The 21,538-nt window shown below is 43.7% G+C and overlaps 1 protein-coding gene across 3 annotated transcripts in view; it reads left to right on the plus strand.

The window, feature by feature from the left end:
- The window catches only part of MTF1 (metal regulatory transcription factor 1), a 43,019-nt gene that overhangs the window by 15,471 nt on the left and 6,010 nt on the right, over window positions 1-21,538 (plus strand). The window contains exons 3-10 of one of the 3 annotated variants that reach the window (XM_019938094.3): window positions 2,027-2,265; window positions 3,078-3,209; window positions 5,569-5,642; window positions 6,093-6,229; window positions 9,688-9,765; window positions 15,336-15,435; window positions 16,165-16,760; window positions 20,368-20,431. In XM_019938094.3, coding sequence (XP_019793653.1) covers window positions 2,027-2,265; window positions 3,078-3,209; window positions 5,569-5,642; window positions 6,093-6,229; window positions 9,688-9,765; window positions 15,336-15,435; window positions 16,165-16,760; window positions 20,368-20,431 — 1,420 coding nt within the window. The other 2 variants (XM_019938095.3, XM_073791752.1) reach the window with 2 other exon arrangements.

Below are 21,538 nucleotides of genomic sequence, written 5' to 3' on the forward strand. Positions count from 1 at the left end.
TGCCATGCACCCAGTTGTCACTACAGCCACTCATTTTTCCCCTTTTAATTTCTCTGCAATTCATCTCTCATGATGTCCACTATATCACTTCCTTAGTTCAGATTCTTCTCATCTCTATCTTGGACTATTGTCTCCCTTCTCTTAATCTCTACCCCTTCTTCTATTCTCTTAGCCTTCCAGTCTGTCTTCCATAGCTTCCAGGATGATCTTTTCTAAACCCCACATCTGATTGTGTTGCTATATTGGTTAAAACCTACTGATGGCTCCCGTTGTCCTATTCCTCTACTCCATAGCTTAACTAAGGAGGCTTCACCTTATTTTTCTAGATTCTTTTTCCAGTCTCTTACCTACTCAGGTGTGTTTGTGGTCTTCTGTACCGGCGTACTCATTTATCTCTCCAATGTAGTTCTCAAGGTGTTACTTCTTTCTGGAATGCCCATCTCTTCCAGTTTGTCTGAGGAACATTTTTTCAGTTTGATCCCTAAAAAATGGACAAATAGGCAAACCAAAAAACACCCTCAGTTCAGAGAGAGTGCCTCAGCTTCTGAGCCTTCACTGTGTCCAGTCTTTCTTAGAGGGGTTAGGTTTCCCTTCTTCATGCTTCCCAAGCACCGCGGGTGTGTATCTGTTGTCCGACCCCGCACAGTGTGTGATAATTTGTGCGCGTCTGCCTCATTAAAATGGTACTCTTTAAAGACAGAGCTTTATGTCTTGTTCGCCTTTTTACCTGTGGTATCTAGCTTGTTGCCTGGGACATAGAAGTTCGTTAACTGTTGAATGAATACCAGTAGTGTGGTGAGAGCTATGGACTGAAGCTTTGGAGAAGGATGAGGATTAAAGGATGAAGATGTTTGCTAAAGTTGAAGAGTAGGCAGAACTAGCGCCCCAATATGTGTAGCATCAGATCAATGACAAAGTCTTTCCACAGATGCTTTATCTCATTTTGTTCTGCTCAGAAGCGCCGTCAGACAGGCAGGGCAGGCATTCAGTTTTGCCTTTTAGAAATGAAGAATCTTTAGTTCAGAGACGTGAAAAGACCTACCCAAAGTCCTGAACCTAAGTGCCAGAATTCAGTCTTCTCCAGCCAAGGCTATGATGCTTCCCCCGAACCAGTGGAGAGATGGGGAAGGTTTGGGAGATGAGAGAGAAGTTTTGGGCTAAACCTACATTTAGAGGTTAAAGAAAAGGAGTGAGTGGCTCAGGGAAGACGATAAAGAGCCCCAGAGAATGACTGTGTGGTGAAAGACAAGTTTTCAGAAGGAGAAGGCATTGTTGATGAGATTTTTTTTCAAATACTAAAGGAAAATTGGGAAGGAGGAAAGAGTTTTACCACCGGGAAGCTCAAGAGAATGGTTTCGTCCGGTGAAGCCCACCTGGCCGAGTGGTTCCACAGGCATTGAGGGAGGTGGAGGCACCTGTGGATAGCACCCTTTCCAGAAGGGTGATGGTGGGAAGGAGACCAATAGTCTGGCAGCTTGAGAAACGTTGTACTACCAAATATTCCCAGAAATTCATGGTACATTTTTTTCATTCTGTAGACCTGAAAATAATGCAGTGGAAATTATGCTAGTACATAACTGTGCTAGTACACCTATGACTGAGTATATAAATTTCAGAATGTTTTAAACTCAATTTAACATTGGTCTATTCCAATCAAGATATAGTGCCAGAGGGCAGGATGTTCAATCAAGCCTTAAAGTCAAATTGTATTTGAATATGGGTAAGTGTAGTAGTATGTGCCCACCTACGGGAGTAGACGTTTACTAGTCCGAAAACACTGTTCTTATATTCATTTAGAGTGTTTACCTACCTACAAGCTTGTCTCTTGGGCATTACTCGCATCATTTGTCGTCCGGTGTAATTTGGTCAACGGGAAGATTTTCCCCACTTTTGTTAGAGGGTGTTTTCTGTGTTGATGATAAAAACCTGTGTGTTTCATCTGCATCTCCTGAGAGCCAAGCCCTGCGGGGAGTTAGGCCCTGAGCAGCTCTTTTGTCCCACTGACAAGGTGTCTTCTGTCTGCCAGGTAAAGAGGTACCAGTGCACCTTTGAGGGCTGTCCCCGCACCTACAGCACAGCAGGCAACCTGCGCACCCACCAGAAGACCCACCGGGGAGAGTACACCTTTGTCTGTAATCAGGAGGGCTGCGGCAAGGCCTTCCTCACCTCCTACAGCCTCAGGATCCACGTGCGGGTGCACACGAAGGAGAAGCCGTTTGAGTGCGACGTGCAGGGCTGTGAGAAGGCGTTCAACACGCTATACAGGTCAGCCCATTCCTCCCTCCCTGCACCACCAACCTCTGACCCCAGCTCTGTCCTGACTGAAGAGCTCTCCCTGCACAGTACAGACGTTCACTTTCAGGGCTTTAAAGAGGACAGTAATGCTCAACTGTTGACAGTTCATTAGAGGAACTTGTAACTTAAAGATTGACACATACTGGGTTGGTTAAAAATCAGAGTCCATTTGTGTCCGGATTCATATCTCCTGGAATGCCATCCTGGCCTCAGGGTTTTAGTATTTAGCATAGAATAATATCTCCTGTTGGCTCAGGAGCTTGGAACCAAGGTTTCTTTCACTTCCTTCCCGGCCTCACCTTAAAGATTAACTTTTTTCTACCCCCAAGAAATGGGGAGTGGTCCACTCAGCCATTTCCCTTTTCCACCGTTTGTGTCAAGAGACTTATATTAGTGTTCAACATTGCGTGTAAAATAGCACACATGATAAATACTAGCTGACACTTAGAAAGCACCCATTGTGTGCTAGGAAGTGTCCTGAGTGCTGGCCCTCACAGCCACTGCTCAGGAAATGGAAGCACGGAGAGGTTTTGTAACTGGCTCAAGGTCCCCCTTCTGGTAGAGGAGAACAGAATTTGAGTCCCAGGCAGCCTGGCTCCAGGCCACACTCACACCACTACGCCATATACTTCTCTGAATTTCTCTTTGAGCACAAAATGTTGGATACTAATGTATTATGGCTATAGAATTCTTATGCACTTGACCCTGACGCACATTAAGCTGACGTGGGAAGACTCTGTAGTACATTATGACAAAGGGGATTTCTCTGGGATATCTTGCAGGCTGAAAGCACATCAGAGGCTTCACACAGGGAAGACGTTTAACTGTGAATCTGAAGGCTGCAGCAAGTACTTCACCACGCTCAGTGATCTGAGGAAGCACATTCGAACCCATACAGGAGAAAAGCCATTTCGGTGGGTCTTGCTGTTTTCTATTGTCACTGACGAGGTTTCAGCTGAGTGTTTTGGTGTACTCTAAAATTTGTCAAAGTGGAAAGGAAATTCCCTTCGCTGGTTCTTTGGGCAGTGTTTGCTTTCTCCAGGATAGTTGTAACCAACTACTGCAGATTGGAGGAGTGGCGATGGATTCCAAGAGCATCCCTACCTACTCTGCGGATGGTGGCCTCTCTGCCTCATTCTTTCCCTTTCTTTCTTTCTTTCTTTTTTAAATTTTATTTATTTATTTTATTTATTATTTTTTTATTTTTGGCTTCATTGGGTCTTTGTTACTGCACACGGGCTTTCTCTAGTTGCGCTGTGCAGGCTTCTCATTGTGGTGGCTTCTCTTGTTGCAGAGCACGTGGGCTTCAATAATTGTGGCACGCAGGCTCAGTAGTTGTGGCTCGCCGGCCCTAGAGCGCAGGCTCAGTAGTTTTGGCGCATGGGCTTAGTTGCTCCGTGGCATGTGGGATCTTCCCTGACCAGGGCTCGAACCCATGTCCCCTGCATCGGCAGGTGGATTCTTAAGCACTGTGCCACCATGGAAGCCTCCCCACCCCTTTATTTTCAAGAAACGTTTGTTGAAACTCACTTACGTATTGGGTACTTTTATCAGTGCTAGAGAAATACTAAGATACCGGCTCTCCTTTTGAGAACCTTAGTCTGGTGGAAAAGAACCGCAAGTAACCAGACAGTATCTGAGACTGAGATGCTGAAAGAGCTTTGAGCACAGAGGCAAGGATACGTACCTAAGAAGAGGTGGGGAGGGAAGGGGGAAATGAGGGGAAATGAGGGGTAGGGATGCTTAGGCTACTGGTTCAGGTATTTTTTTCTTTTATCACTTGTTCGGTTGTTGCTTTGTAATATGTCATGTGTACATGCAAACATATAGGAGCATCCATTTTTATCTGTAGATTTCAGTTTATATATATATACATATATGGACACACATATATATTTAATTGATGCATGTATAAGGTTGAAGGAAGGAGTTGTATCATCTACTTTCTCCTCTGCTCATAGCATTTAGCGTGGTTCTGGGCATTCAGCAGGGATTGAAGAACAACTTTGGGATGATTATATGACATTTTTAACAAGGTAATCAGTTTGTAAGGATTTCCCCCTAAATGTAATATAGATATATTACTGAAAATGGCCCATAAACAATGTCTTTGATTTGACAGGAGGGATTGCTCTTATGTTCATGGCATTAAATATGCTACTTTTCTGTTCTCAAATCACTCATCTCATTAGGATACCTAGAAATTGAAAAGTCTTCAGGGACAGTCAACTCTTAAACACCAATTAAATGGAAATGTGTTTCAAAAATTACAAATGCATTCCTGAGTCATGGCCCCTCTAAAAGCAAGAGTATTTAGATTCTAGTTGGTTACTCTCCAGCTGCTGTGAAGCTTGGGTTACTTTTTTCCCCATAGGGCTGTCAAGGGGACTCTGATTTCTATTCAGTCACACGCATTTTTGTCATGATTAAAACTGCTAATTTTTCTTGAATGTTAGATGGGGCTTTAGACACAATGATTTTATGTACTTAAAAAGTAAAATGCTTTAGAGAAGCTTTCTATTTAAAGAAATAAAATATGTTGGCTTATAAGAAAATGCATTCATTTTCATGTAAATAGTTACTGAATGCCTGCTATGTGCAAGACTACAGCAGATGTAAAGAACTACATGGACCCTTCCCTCAAAAGAATTATAATCTAGGAGGACAGATAACAAATGTATACACGTAGAGCTAAAATAAGATTGGGAATGACAGGTGCCATAAAGGCAGCATATAGATAAATGCCCTAGGAGTTCTAAGGAGGGAAATATTACCTCTAGCTTTGGTTATCAAGAAAGTAAAAGAGAAAAGCTCTCTGAAGATTATAGATAGTTACATTACAGCCAGTATGTTCTGACTGATTTTGTTCTAGTGTTGTATTTCAGGCCCCATGCCTACGTGAGAGCCTCTGTACCCACCACTGATGTTCCTTATATTCCATTTGCAGTAGATTTTCCATATGTGTTCTTATTGTCAATAGAATTCTGTTGTGTAATTCATCAGAAGGCTTGTATTGTTAGGGCTCTCAACACGTGCCTTACTTGTAGGACAAGAAATACTTATCCTGGGCCTACCTCTCCCTCTGATCCCAGATTTGTCACCTTACTTTTCCAGGGACCTGTCATCATTCCCATCTGTAAAACCAGTTTCACTGAGCTGATCTTAGTGTTCTGAGCAGTTGTTTTAATGTAAGTTTGTATTTACAAGAGATATTGAAGATAAAGGTCTATTAGCTAATGACTACTATCCTCTCTGCTTAAACAACTTACTTAGGTGTGATCATGATGGCTGTGGAAAAGCATTTGCAGCAAGCCACCACCTTAAAACTCACGTCCGTACACATACTGGTGAGTTTAGGCTAATTTTTATCTTTTAACCTTCATTGAGTCAGTAAATATCTGTACTTCCATTGAGACCTGTAGAGCTTTGTGGAGAGAGCAAGCCTAATCATTTGGCCTTCACCTATAATGTTTGAGTTTCTTTCAGAGATAAAAAGGATCTAAAGATTGGACGGACTCAGGAGTCCAACCTTAAGAAATAAAACCAATGCAGAGATTCTCAGAAAAGAATCTGGGGGGAAAAAGCTAATCTTCTTTTTTAACTTCCCAGGAGCAGGCCATTCTCAGTGCTTTGCTCTACATTAAATTTTAGGACTGGAATGATTAACTTGTAATTTATCCAACTTACTACTTGAACCCTTATTAGAATATTTACTTCCCTCTGTTAGGGGCAAGTACATGTCTTAATCCAGTGAAATGATTTTATGGTAAAATTAATACCTCTTGTCATTCTTGCAGGTGAAAGACCCTTTTTCTGCCCCAGTAATGGCTGTGAGAAAACATTCAGCACTCAATACAGTCTCAAAAGTCACATGAAAGGTCACGATAACAAAGGAAATTCATACAGTGCACTTCTAAATCACAATGGATCAGAGGTGTGCAGTGTTTTGTCTCTTGTTTTGATCTGGGCACCATAGAACAGCAACCGTTGTTTGTATATCAGAATAAAAGGTTAAAATGCCTTCTCTCTAAATCTGTTAGTGAGAGAGAAGAAATCAGTGTCGAGATCTATGTCTTTGTGATGAGGTGGTGGAAGCCAGAAATTTCACCAGGCTCCCTGTGCTTCAGCCCCTGATTCAGCTCCACCTCCCCTCCGTCAGGTATGGTGGAAGAGATGTCTTGGAACCAGAGGTCTCAGAATGGCTTCCAAAGTGTCAGCCAGGTGCTCTCAAAGGGTGTTATTTTCCCATTCATGTCTATAAAATGGTACATCTGCACTTGAGTTTGGGACATGAGTTAATGATTTGCTTCACACATTAATTAATCCATCATTGGAGAACCAGGCAGAGTCTGGGGGGTCCCCTGCCCTTTTGAATTGTCTGCAGACCGAGGTTTGAGAGCCACCGCCTTAAGGCACTGAACCACAGAACAAGACTCTGCAGAGTTTTAGGTGGTTTTGTCTGTTCTTTACCAAGCCCTTCCACCACATTTCCCTCTCCTCTACAGCTTCTTTCCAGAGAGGTCCTGGGATAAACTTACTGTTATTACTTCTGATATGGTATTGAGTAACTTACCTTATGTCTTTTGAACCCAGGAACTGAGAACTGTTATTATTTTGCTATTTCATAGATAAAGAAACTGAAGCACATTGACCCCCTTTTGAATAATGCGGTTCTTAAAGTATGTAATACAGTTTTGATTTGGGGAAAGGCAGCATAATTTAATTCTGTGGTTTCTAATATTTAAAGAACAAAGGATCCCTTTATAAGGACTGTGATTTGAATGTGTTTTATTAGTAATAACTCCCCCTATGTTTTATTAGTAACAATAACTAATATTTACTGAATTTTTACGATATACCAAGTACTGTGCTGTTTTTCTGTGAATTATCTCACTCACAAGAGGTCAGTATTGTTATTATTCCCATATCACTGATAAAGAAACCTGAGGCAAGGAGAAATTAAATAACTTGCCTAAATATCCAAAGCTTGTAATTAGTCCCCTTTAGGCAGGCAGGCTGATTCCAGAGCCTGGTTCTTGACCCCTATGTCGTAAGAGGCAAAACAGCACTGGTTGGGCTTCCCTGGTGGCGCAGTGGTTGAGAGTCCGCCTGCCGATGCAGGGGACACGGGTTTGTGCCCCGGTCCGGGAAGATCCCACGTGCCGCGGAGCGGCTGGGCCCGTGAGCCATGGCCGCTGAGCCTGCGCGTCCGGAGCCTGTGCTCCGCAACGGGAGAGGCCACAACAGTGAGAGGCCAGCGCACAACAAAAAAACAAACAAACAAACAAAAAAAACCCCAGCACTGGTTGCGAAGAGTGTGAATTCACATCCAGGCGCCACAACTAGTCACGTGACCTTAGGCAAATGACTTCTTTGCGCCTCAGTCTCTTCCTCTGTAAAACCAGATGAAAATACTAAGATTTGAGAGTCTTTGTGTACAAAGCTGCATTTATGAAGTCATGATCAATTTTCTTGTTTTTGTAACAATCTGAGGACAGTTTCTTGCCACAGTCTCTATGCATTGGAGGGCCCTAGTGCACACTGCCCAGACCTCACCTACTCTGGATGGCTGTTCGCTCGCCAGGGGAGGGAATCTCCTCTAGTCTCAGTCTTTCAATGTCATCGAGATTGCCTTTGAGTCCTAAGTTTGTATCTCCAGCCCGGATTAACCTTCCGCTTGATGTCTCCACCCAGCTGTCACCTAGGTTTCCCAGTCTTGACGTGTCCCAGCCTATTCCTCCTGTAGTCTACCCCATCTTAGTAAATGGTGCAGTCTACCCCGTCTTAGTAAATGGTGCAGTCTACCCCGTCTTAGTAAATGGTGCAGTCTACCCCGTCTTAGTAAATGGTGCAGTCTACCCCGTCTTAGTAAATGGTGCAGTCTATCCCGTCTTAGTAAATGGTGCAGTCTACCCCGTCTTAGTAAATGGCACCTCTGTTTTTCTAGTGGAGCAGGCCAAAAATCTTAGAGTCATTCTTGACTCCTTTTCTTCCCTCATACCCCCCACCCACCAGCAAAGCCTATCAGCCCTACCTTGAGAATATATCTAGAATCTGATGTGATTACTTCATTCAAACCACTGTCATTTTTTGGCCTGGTTACTGCAGTCACCTGCTAAGTGGTTTTCTTAGCACCTTTCCCACTCTTCTCCCCACTGCTACTCTGTCCACGTCTGTCCTCTGCTCATAACCCTTCAGTAGCTTCGTATCACTTAAGGTAAAAGAATCTTTACAGTGGTCCAGAAGGCCCTAGACACTCTGTCCTGGTCACTTCTCTCACCTCGTTTACATCACTTCCTTTCACTTTAGCCGTACCGTCCACCTTGTGGTTCTTTGAACAAGGGAAGCCCACTCTTGCCTCCAGGCCTTTGTACTTGCTATACTCTGTGTGAAACACTTCTCCCACGTATGTGCATGGCCCATGCCCTCTTTCCTTCAGTATCTGATCAGAGGCCACCTTATCTAAGAGGCCTTCCCTAATCTAATAAAAGGGCAGCTCTTACCCTGGCCTTCCCTACTCTGCTTACCCTCCGTAGCACGTATCATCATCTTGTGTACTGTATATTTATTTGGTTTTATGTCTGCACCCCCTCCCCACACTGGAATGTAAGCTCTCTGGTGGCGGGGACTTTGTTTTCTTTATTATTGTATCCCTGGGCCTGGAACAGTGCCTAATACATAGTAGATGCTCAGTGAGTATTTGTTGAATGCATGCGTGGATGGGAACAACTGATCCATGAGGTAAAGCAGGGTTACCACCTGAAGTATGTGAATTCCAACTGGCATTCTAGGAATCCAGAATTCAGAGTTAGCCCAGACAGCCATATATGAATAATAACCCCTCAGTACCACTCTGAGTAAGGGTCCCCGAGATGCCCATGTTGGGGACACAGTGATGTAATGGAAGGAAGATGGACTTTCAGTCAGAAGCACTGGGTTTGTGTTATGCTAATTAGCTGTGTGATTTTGGACAGTTCACTGCTAGTCTTAGCATTAATTTTCTCATACTTAAAATGGGAATGTGAAGTAATACTTCGAAGGTTTATGTGAATAGTAAATGAGGTCATGTGAAATTGCTTTATCAGTGGTAGGACCAATTATACAAATATTATCCATTTCATATTATTATAGCTTTTGTTACTTTGGAGCCTGAGTCATGAGATAATTCTTAAACTCTATTAACTATCTTTAAGAATGTAAGAGATTTCTTCTTAAGAATATCAGGATTTTAAAAATGGAAATGACTCACATAGCCCTTGCTTTGAATGGTTTTTTACTCTCTAGACATTTGGAACCTTAGGGACACTCTAATCAACTGTTTTATTACCTGATAGGCTACTATAAACCCTGATTTTTTTTGTTACTTAATTAGATTTTTTTTTTCTTTCACAGGATACAAATCACTCACTTTGTCTGAGGAATTTAAGCCTTCTGTCCACAGATTCCGAATTTCAAGAAAATTCCAATACAGTAAGTGAACCTGTGATTATGGGTGCCATTAAAATAAGTGCAAGAATTGAGCCCTCCCTTTGGTGGGAGTCTTTGAAGTCTTTCAGATTGAGTTGTGTTCAGTTACTAACCATTCAGGGTGTTTTGCTCTTGTTTCCTGATAAGAGCTCTCATTGGAGAGGTTGTTCTCTCTGACGTGTAGTGCCTTTTGACCTAGATCACTCACTTGATAACCTCCTGCCCCAGAAAATGTCTGTCTTTATTCATTTAGCAAATATTTCTTGAGTGGCTACTCCATCGGGCAGAGTGCTGGTGCTGAGCTTGTGGTGGTGGTGAAGTAGCTGCGGTCTGTCCTTGAGGAGCTTAAAATTCATCCACTGTGAGGGGGAGCCAGGATTCCGTTTCCAGACTTTTCTCAAGCCCTGCCAGTCTGACCGAAGTCAGTTTTTTCCTTTCTTTGAGCTCACTACACGGGGGTTTTGCGGAGGACCTCCTCTACAGGCCCTCGGCTAGGGGACAACACCAGTGTCTCTTGGTCTGCTTGCTTTGGTTCCCTCTGCCGTTGCCATGGCTCCACGATATATCTTGCAAACTGCCGCATCAATCCTGAGCTTATGCTCCTTCAAGAGGACCTGTGAGCTTTACTGTGTCACCGACACTGGTGGTTAAGTGTGCATTTTTTGTTGTTTCTCTCTGGTAAGTAAATATAGCTTAGGTCAGATTTTCTGTGAGTATATGCATAATAAATAAGGAGGAATCCATGTGATAGGAAGGATTTGAACAGAGACTGAGTGACTCAGGAACGCTGTGAAAACGTGTTTCTCAAATTGTGAATGATGGAGTCATCTGCAGCTCTTCTGCAACGTAGCTTCTTGGGCCTCTCCCAAACCAACTGAGTATCCTCTGGAAGGGGCACCTGACACTGCAATTTTATATTAGCACACCAAGGCCTGGGTTCTCCCGGCAATGGCAGAACTGCTCTTATCAGACCTGCCCTCCCACAGAAAACAACTGTATATGCTGGACAAAATATAAAATATAAAAACAACTACTTGAAGGCACCAGAGAGCAACCCAAACAGGCAGAGGTAACGCTTGGAAGAAGGGACTGGGAAGATAGCAAAGGCACTGGATGGGTCTTCAGGCTTTATGGTTTATCCATCTCAGGGCAAGTCCTGGTTGATACCAAACAAGATGGCCCAGGCTCAGTAAACACTCCCTCTTACTGGCTTGACTAACCAGGGGACAGAGTTCAGGGCTACCACAGCACCTGGAAAGTCGGGGGGTTGGCCTGGAAAGGAGAGAGCCACAACGGGGGGCGTCCTGAGTTCTGTGTATAAGCTGTGTCCAAATCTCTAGTTGGCCCCTGAACTGTGGGTGTGTGGGGCAGACACTTAAGCAGCCCAGCTGAGGCTAAAGATCTGGACAAAGATTACAGCTGCCATCCACTGCAGGGAAGACAGAGCTTGGAGTTGGAGCATAGCCAAGTCACCGGAATGTTAAAGCAAACACCAAATACTCTTCCAAGAAGTATAACAGAATCCTTAGTCTCTACAACATATCATTTGCAATGTCCAGGGTTATCCAAAATTTGTGAACATAAGAAGACACGGGAAGGGACTTCCCTTGTGGTCCAGTGGCTAAGACTCCACCCTCCCAGTGCAGGGGGCCCAGGTTCGATCCCTGGTCACGGAACTAAATCCCACATGCCACAACGAAGATCCCACGTGCTGCAACTAAGACCTGGTGCAGCCAAATAAATAAATAAATATTTAAAAAAAAAAAAAAAAGACATGGGAAAACATTACCCCCACTCAAGAGAAAAGGTAATCTATGGAGACTGACCCCAAGATGAGCTAGAAATTAGAATTAGTGGGCAGACATTTCTAAGTAGCTCTTAAACGCTTACGCACATAAAGGAATATGCTTGTAATGATTTAATAAATAGGAAATCTCAGCAGAGAAATAGAAACTGTAAAAAAAATATGTTCCAAATGGAAATTCTGGAACTGAAAATATATTGAAATTTTAAAATTCACCAGATGGGCTCAACAGCAGGTTGGAAATGACAGAAGAAAGAATCAGTTAAGTTGAAGAGAGATCAGTAGAAATTAGCCAATCTGAAGAACAAAGAAAAACATTAAAGAAGCACTTCATATGATTGTTTGGCATATTCACATTTCAGAGCTAATGCTCTAAATGAAACTAATGTACTGTGTGGCCAAGATTGCCCTCTAAGCCACACACCTAAAATTTCTGGGTATAATATCTCCTTAATTTCAAGAGATCGTATGAAATGGTTTAGGCATCCACTCCCTGGCTGGGGCTGTGACATATGACTGAGGAGCTTTCTGAAGCCCTGGGGTCACCAGGTGAGGAATCATATGAGGGGACATTGAGTACTTGTTAAAAAAAAGGAAAGCTTTTTCTGCCATAATTTACAGCAGCAAGAGAGAGGCCTGCTCTTCTCCCTTGGAATCAAATTATATGTTGTCTCCTTGTCACCCAGCGTTTATCCCAGAATTGGAAATAGGCTCATTTTTAGGCTTTCAACTAAGACCACAGTTCCTTGAAGTAATAGGATTAATTTTGCTCTGCTTACTTTAAAAAAAAAAAAGATGAATTGTTAAAATCAAATGATATATTTTTATGAGATCATCATTTTACAGGTTCCTGGGCAGCCACATGCTTGTGTCCTAGGAGTGAACTTGGGCTGAAGTGCTGGGGAGTGGCCCGCTGGGCCTTTGGCGCCTGAGCTTCAGGATCCATCCTGTTCCAGACGGCTCAGTGTTCTTGTGTCTCTTTGCTCCAGGCCCCAGAGGCTTAGCCTGTTCTGTCTCCTCTACTTTGGGGGGCAGTTCCCACTCTGCCCCCAGGGTTGTTGCCCTAAAGCCTGGTAGTGGCTGAGTCACAGTCACCTCAGCACCTTCCTTTTAATTAAGAAAAACTTTTTATTGAGGTATAATATACATGCAGAAAAGTACACCTATCAGGTACACCTTGATGAATCATCACAATTCATCATATCCAGGTAACCAGCACCCAAATCAAGAAACAGAACATTCCCAGCACCCCAGAAGACCCCCCTCAGTCCCCCTAACAGCCATTACCTCTCCCTAAGGATAACGACTGTCATAACTTCTCACAACCTAAGATGAGTTTTCTCTGTTTTTGTGATTTGTATAATCGGAATCATGTGGTATATACTCGTTTGTGCTGGCTTCTTTCTTGCAACGTTTTGTTTGAGAAATTAATCCACGTTGTTGTATTTAGTAATAGATTATTCATTCTCATTGTTGAACAGTATTACACTAAATGAATATAATAGAGTTCACTCGGTCGACTGCCCTTGGGCATTTGGATAGTTTCTAGTTTGGAGCCATTGAGAGAGCTGTTGTAAACATTCTTGCGTATAATCTTTTGAAGTCACACGGACTCATTCCTTTTTTTAACAGTGTTGTTCCTGATAATGATTCGTAAACAGGTAGAACAAAAAAAACAACCATAAAGGAGTTGCAAAGCTGTAATTATAGCTTAGTGGTAGTCCTTAGCTCACCATTTTTCAAAGTGGGTGGCACATCTTTATTGGGTTATAAAATAGTGGCTTATAATCAACACTTTAAGGACATCAGTAGAATAGAAAATATCAGAAGACATTGCATGTAGTAAGGATAGGATCTGTTTCATAGAGTTTTGTTTCAGTCGTACGTACAGATATGTATGTAACATGAAATATATATATATAATATATTTCCTACTTTGTGTCATGATGAAAAGTTTGAAGGCACTGTTTCGGCCTGTGATTCTTAACTCCCTCTGGACTAGAAGCTGGAAGCCTTACATAGGTTTCTGCCTTCAGCTTCTACCATGCTGGCCATCAGCTTCACTGAACTCCCTCTCATTCTGCCAGTTGTGGAGTCATGGCAGAATAATTGGACCCTCTTGGCTCAAGTGGGCAGTTCATCTCAGAGGCCCTCTAGATTGGTGGACAGCTCCACTCGCCGTGCTTCCGCCCAGCCCCAAAGAGATCCTTCCCCCTCCCAGAAGCAAAGCTGATGCAAAATGCCCTTAAAGCTCAGCCTGGCACCAGGTCAGAGTCTAGCCTGAAGACAGGTTTTGTGCAGTCTGTACTGTGCTTTGAAATTGTTTCCGTTACTTGTTTTCAATTATAAATCAGTAGGTTTCACGTAAAAGTCCAGGTTTTGAACCGGCCCCGAGCTTTGGTGACCCCCTCTGTGTGGCCCGTGGCCGCCCTCAGCTGAGCCCACAAGTGTGGCCGAGGCTTTGCCACAGCCCCTGCCCTCTGCTTCACTTCTTTCTGTTGCTCCCTGGGCTCTTGAACGTGGTCGCCTTTGCCACCCTTGCGGCACAAAATGCGAAGTGGTGTTGGGCTGCAGAGAAAAGAATTGCTGTTTTTCCCCTTCCCTTAGCTGAAGGGAAGCCTGGAGGTGGTGCCTGTCAGCAGTCAGGCCCTCGGGTCACTAGGTGCTCTCTTTTGTTTTCTCATGCCTTATTTTTTCATAAATGCCTCTGACCTTTTCTTAGTTGTAAGTTACAAAGAAACTTGCAATGACAAACAGTAGTGAGTCTAAGGCCATCACTATTGTTTATCATTCTAAGTTTCCTTATATTGTTTGATTCACTACCATGTGTACATATTAGAATAGCATAGCCATTGTGTAATATCCTTGGAAGATATTCACAATATGTTATTATTGTGTTATTATTATGTTATTACATGAGAAAAGCAAGTTCCAAGTAATAAATATTATACAACGCCATTTTTATGTAGAATTTGGTCTTTTAGAGCAGGGGTCAACAAAATTTTTGTAAAGCGCCAGATGGATATTTTCGGCTTTGTGGCCCATACATCCCCTGTCACAACTCCTCAAATCTGCCACTGCAGTGCAAAAGCAACCTAGACAATCCAGAAAGGAACAGAAGTACCTGTTCCAATACAACTTTATTTACAGAAACAGACGTTCAGCCAGCAAGTCAGTTTGCCGACTCCTGCTTTAGAGTGTTTGAGGACCCAGATCTTCAGCATCTGAGGCTTAGGGAACTAATGTCACCTTGGGAAAGGAGAAGTTGGAAACAAGAAGCATATCCAGAGATCATTCTAGTAATTTAGTTTTTTTTTAAATAGATTTATTTATTTATTTATTTTTATTTTTGGCTGTGTTGGATCTTTGTTGCTGCGCGCAGGCTTTCTCTAGTTGCGGCGAGCGGGGGCTACTCTTCGTTGCGGTGTGCGGGCTTCTCATTGCGGTGGCTTCTCTTCTTGCGGAGCACGGACTCTAGGCACGCAAGTTTCAGTAGTTGTGGCACACAGTCTCAGTAGTTGTGGCGCACGGGTTCTAGAGCACAGGCTCAGTAGTTGTGGCGCACGGGCTTAGTTGCTCGGCGGCATGTGGGATCTTCCTGGACCAGGGCTCGAACCCGTGTCCCCTGCATTGGCAGTCGGATTCTTAACCACTTTGCCACCAGGGAAGCCCCAGAGATTATTCTAGTTCTGCTGTTCTGTGTGCTTTCGTGGTGAAGACCTGCTTTCGGATGGCGAGCCTTACACCTTTGTCTCTGTCTCTGACACAGGGCCAGAACACTTTCAGCACACTTTCACCAGCAATCATCTTTGAACCAATGTTCCAGAAGTCAGATGATCCAGCAATTCAGGAAGATCCTCAACAGACAGGTTTGTTATACAGACTCTCTTCCTGCCCAAATCTCTGCACTGGGAATGGGAATTCACACTTGTTGACACAGTGTAGATGTCAAGCACAGTGAAATATTTCAGTTCCTTTAATGAAGTGTACTTTCAGTGAGGGGTCAGAAAAAGATGGGCTTTTCAGTTCAATTCCATCTTTTTTTCCCCTGCTTCCCTCATCAAGGGTTTACTTGAGGATCTCCTTTCCCTGGACCCTCAAAAGAAGAGAGTCCCCTTTTCCAAAAGCTCTTGTTGGCTTTAAAAAGTGAGAGGAGTTGTGAGCTCTTTCTCCTGATGTGACACCTCCGTTCATGAGTGGGCAGGATCCACAAACCAAACTTCAGATGCGTAGATCAGATTGTGTTTGAATGAAAACCTGTCCGTGAAGCTTCACTTTCAGTAGTCAGAAAGTGTTCACTGATCATAGGCCAAGAAAAGGATGTCTAAGCTCTTTTCCAGAAAAGCGGTAGGACACATTTTTTTATGGTTAGACCCATACTAGGTCTTCACGTTTAGAAAGTAAGGTTGATCGTGAAGCCTGGTGCTTTGACCAGAGGGGTCGTTAAATGAAAAGCAGAAAGCCAGCCTGCCAGCACTGGAGGAATCAACTGTTAACAGACTTCAGCTGTGTTTGGTGTAGCCCGTAATGACTGTGTTTTTGTGGCTCATATAAGGCTTGGAATATGTATATATATTTCTATTTCTTTTTCTTGCCAGCTGCCTTGATTGAAAATTTTAATGGTGATGCAGAGTCAGTCAGTGATGTTCCGCCATCCACAAGACATTCAGCATCTTTATCTCTTCCACTTATACTGCAGCCTGGCATCTCCGAGCCACCCCAGCCTCTACCACCAGCCTCAGCACCGTCTGCTCCTCTGCCTGCTCCCTCCCTAGGAACTGGTTCCCAGCAAGCTGCATTTGGCAACCCCCCTGCTCTCTTACAACCTCCAGAAGTGCCTGTTCCCCACAGCACACAGTTTGCTGCTAATCATCAAGAGTTTCTTCCGCACCCCCAGGCACCGCAGCCCATCGTGCCGGGACTTTCTGTTGTCGCTGGGGCTTTGGCGTCAGCAGCGGCAGTGGCGTCAGCCATGGCAGCACCGCCTCAACCACAGAGTACTACTGAGCCCCTGCCGGCCGTGGTCCAGACTCTGCCCCTGGACGCCAACTCCGTCCTAACTAGTAATCCCACTATAACCATCACCCCGACTCCCAGCACGGCTCTCCTGCAGCCCAGCCTCGTCATGGGAGAACAGAACTTACAGTGGATACTGAATGGTGCCACCAGCTCACCACACACCCAAGAACAAATTGTAAGTATTATGTGGAAATGGATCCAGTGGGGTGAAGTGTATTTCCATGGGTGACATGTTCAGAGGCTTTTACTTCAAAAAGGAAAACAGCTGTCATATCCACCCTGAAACATGTCATTCTAACACTTAGTCATTTCCCCATAATCAAGCAAGTATAAACCCAGGAATGCTGCCGTCAGTACCTGCAATGGAGGGGTCGGGGCAGAGAAACAGCCTTCAAGTTTACCTGGATATTTCAGCTGCGGTCTAATCCTGTCAGCTAGGACAGGAAAGCCTGAGAACATTTCAGGAAAGTGGGTTTTTATCCAAGGCAGAGTCCAGACTGGGATGAGGGACTGATGTGACCCCATCAGATGGAAGCAGACAGCAGTAGCCAAGTCAGAGAAGTGATCTGTGCTCCCAGAGCAAACCGTAGTGCCATTTTCTACCAAAGTGTTGGTCTTGATGGCTAAGGAAATGACTTGGTCGTTCAATTGAATATATCTTGAGGGCCTGCTATTTATCAGATACCACGCAGGATACTCTTGGGGATATGGAAAAGTGAAAAAACCACGATCTCTTCTTCATAAAAACCTATATTCTAGTTAAAAAGGCTAAAATGCCTAGAAGAAAGTTAACACTACCAGTAGGTAAAGTGTCAAATAAAAATAATGGTAATAAAAAATAACAATAGCTGTAATTTATTGAGCCCTTACTAATGTGTATAGGCTTACTGTGCTAACTAAGCACTTTTTAAAATTGAGGGTCTAACATGTACCAGTCATTACCTTAGGTACCTTATTTTTAGATTATGGTTTTTTTAGGTTTTATTGAACAGGTAGAACAGAGAATTTCCATACACTTCCTGCTCCCTGCCCCCGCCAGCCTAGTTTTCCCTTTTACTAACATCTTGCATCAGTGTGGTACATTTGTTATAATTGGTGAATTAATATTGATGCATTACTATTAACTAAAGTTCATAGTTTACCTTAGGGTTCACTCTTGGTATAGTATGGTTCTGTGGGTTTTGACAAAGGCATGATGTCATATATCTACCATTACAGTATCCAGAATAGCTTCACCACCCTAAAAATCTCCTCTGCTTCACTTCTTCATCCCATCTCCCTCTCCCCCTCTCCCTAAGCAACCACTGATCTTTTTATTGTCTCTATATGTCTGTATCTCTAGATGTCACTCACCATGCTAAGTACTTTTTAATGATTTAATCACAGCAGGCCTAGGAGGTAGATAATGATTTTACCAGTGCAGAGCTGAGGCCCAGAGAAGTTAATTGACTAGCCCAAGGTCACACAGCTTACAAGTGGCAAAGCACAGACAGACCAATCCCAGAGCCCATGCTCTTGACTGCTACGTTGTGCTGCCAGATGAGGGGTTTAGAGACTAAAGGCTTGTTAGTTGGGCATACAGGTCAGGTGAGCCTTGAAGTATGAGTAGGATTTAGATGGATAAAAGGATATACTAAGTGGGAGAAAGTCTGGGTGGATGTATGATGCAATCAAACAAACTGGAAAGGTAGGTTAGAGCTAAATAGTGAGTACTCAAATTCCATAAATGGGGTGGGTGCCAACCACCTCTGGAGGCAGCCTAGTTCCAGTCTCAGGTGGCCAGAGTCACTGGAAGGATCTTTTCAGCATTAATGACCCAATCAATCTGCCTCCATGTAGTTGGGTTTTCTGGTTGGTACTGTTGTTTTCATTATTCAAAATTATTTTCAGGGACTTCCCCGGCGGTCCAGTGGTGAAGACTCCGTGCTTCCGCTGCAGGGGGCGCGGGTTCAGTCCCTGGTTGGGGAGCTAAGATCTCGCATGCTGTGTGGCGAGGCCAAAAAAATAACAAAAGAAAGAAAATTATTTTCATTATTTTTATTCATATATTTGCTGATGGCTATGTACAGAAAGTGATCGTACTTTCTCATTTATGATAGTGGTATTTTTTTCTTTTTTCTTCCAGTTTTATTGAGCTATAATTGACATACAGCAGTGTATAAGTTTAAGGTGCGCAGCACAGTGACACAAGTTTTGTGAGCATCCATCATCTCATACAGACAGAATTAAAGAAATAGAAAAAAATGTGTGCGTGTGATGAGAACTTTTAGGATTTACTCTTCTAACAACTTTCATATTAACCTACAGCAGTGTTAATTACATCCCTAGTACTTCTTTATCTTATAACTGGAAATTTGGATCTTTCGACTGCCCTCATCCAATTCCCCCTCTCCCCACCCTACCCCTGCCTCTGCTAACCACATATCGGATCTCTTTTTCAATGAATTTGTTTGTTAGTTTTGAAGTATGATTGACCTACCTCTGTTAGTTCCTGCTACACGACATAGTGATATTTCTGTACATTTCAAAATGATCACCATGTTAAGTCTAGTTACGATATGTCACCATCCTAAGATTTACATACTTATTGACTGTATTCCCTGCACTGTACATTTCCTACCCATGACTCATTTATTTTGCAACTGGATTTTTGCACTTCTTACTCTCCTTCACCTATTTCCCTCCTCCCCTCTGGCAACCACATGCCTCCATGTAGTTTTTAATCTTCTTTTCCTGGATCTGCCCTGGGGAACTGCATGGAACAGCTCATTCCTTTTCCACCCAATTCATTTTCATGTATTTAAATATGGGTCTCATTTCTCCATCATTATTTTATAGTGTCCTCTCCTATAACTTAGCCAGAAGCTTTCACGTTCCTCCTAGACTCATCTTAGAGGCACTTTTTTTTCCTTAAAAGGATGAAAGATAAAGCCCTTTTTAATATAAGACTTGAAGAAAGCAGAAACCCTATAGCCAGTTGAATCGGAAGTGTAATAAAGTGAGGGGTGATTTCTGGGCATGACCCAGTAGTCCTACTTGGTAATCATATAAATAGCTAGTGTTTGCTGAATGCTCACGGTGTGCCCCAGGCTCCACACACATCATCTCATTTCATCCTTTTGGGGGCCTTTGGGAGAGTCTTTGGTTGGTGTCCCTGTTTTTACAGATGAGGAAACTGCGACTCTAAGAGGTTAAATTACTTGCCTGACCTCAACAACTAAGTGGCCGAGCTTGGACTTGAATCCATGTGTGACTGAGTCCAGGGCCTACCCTTGAGCACGTGCCCCATGCAGCTTACAGCACACTGCCCAGGACCTTCACAGGAGGTCTTCTGCCTGTGAGAGGGAGTCTTTGCCTGTTCTTAGCATGCAGCTTAGTCCTTGAGGGGAAAAAAGAACTTTCCAGTCTCATGGAAGTATTGGGGGTTGGCAGGGAGTGGAGGGCTTAGAGGGGAAGCTGGGGCTCCGTCTGAGAAGACCATCCACGTGAGAAAAGCAACCTTGGAGGAGCCTTTGGGTGCACAGAACCTACTGGATTAGGCAGCTGGGAAACAGCCAAGGAGTAGGGAGAGGACAAAGCCAGCTACATTTTCAGCACTGAATGTCAAACAGTGCGGTGACCTCATGTCAGAGCACAAACAAAAACATCGCTCAGTACAAAAATCCCTGAACACGGAGGGGTTTCTGTCCTCTTGGATGACCATTACAACTGGGGAGGCTTTAGGCCCTTGGAGATCTGCCATATCTGAGTAGCCATAAATGTGATTTTTTTTTTTTTTCCAGCAGCAAGCATCTAAAGTTGAGAAGGTGTACTTTACCACGGCAGTACCAGTAGCCAGTAGCACAGGTATGAGATTCTGTGTTAGCTTTAAAAGGAAGGCAGCTCTCTGGGCCCCTTGAGGCACAGTTAGTTAATTGTTGCTTTGCCCGGGATTCAAACATTTTTTAAATTAAATTGATCACATTTGTATTATTAGAGTATTTAATATTCTTACAACTATTGAAAGTTACTGGACTTATAGCATAAATACCACATTTAACATTCTTTAACTAGTAACGGTTCTTTCCCTTTCAGATATAGCCTTTAGGGAATTCCCTGGTGGTCCAGTGGTTAGGACTCTGTGCTTCCACTGCAGGGGGCCTGGGATCGATCGCTGGTCGGGGATCTAAGATCCTGCAATCCACATTGCACGACCAAAAAAATAAAATAATAAAAAAAACAGATATAGGCTTTAATGTGGCCAGAAAAAAGTCTACATCACAGTTAATGCTAAAGAGAGCAGCTGTTAATTCACTGGACTCTTCTAATTACAGTCATGAAGAAACAGCATCTGGGTCAGAGACTCTTATAGGGCTAAAGGGTCCTTTCTCTCAAACTCTTTGTTTTATAGATTAAGAAACTCAGGCCCTGAAAGATTAAATGAGTCCCCCAAATTCATAAGTGAGTTTGTGGCAAAGCCAAAGCTCTAGTTCTTGGGCCTCCTGACTCCCTCCTATTCTGTTCTCTTAGCCCCTTGGTCTCTAGCTCTTTTGAGACACACAAAGCCTGTGTGAATTCAGAGTGTGCATCTGCACAACACACGTATGCAAAAGAGAAGGAATGTGCGCGCACACAAGGCTGGCTGTGTGTCTGAGACGGGGCTGCAAAGGTGAGCGCGGGATGTCCCAAAGGAGGTCAGAGCCTCCGGGGCAGGCGGGACTAAATGGCCTGGTACAGTGTGGAACAGCTCTGCACAGGCAGCTGCCCTTGGGCCATCCCTGAGGTATAAGCCTGCTGCAAACACTGCCTGGAGACGCTAGGAGAGGAGGGCAGTGAGCTGGGTGCTCAGAAGTAAGAGTAAGTTCTCCAGAAGAGTTTAGGTAGGAAGAAGAGCCCCTGAGCCCAGAGCTATGAAGAACGTGCAGGAAAAGGGAGGCATCCACCGTGGCTGGCGTGGAGGGTGCCTGTGAGAGG

The sequence above is a fragment of the Tursiops truncatus genome, chromosome 1 (assembly GCF_011762595.2).
Source record: "Tursiops truncatus isolate mTurTru1 chromosome 1, mTurTru1.mat.Y, whole genome shotgun sequence".
Classification (NCBI taxonomy): Eukaryota; Metazoa; Chordata; class Mammalia; order Artiodactyla; family Delphinidae; genus Tursiops; species Tursiops truncatus.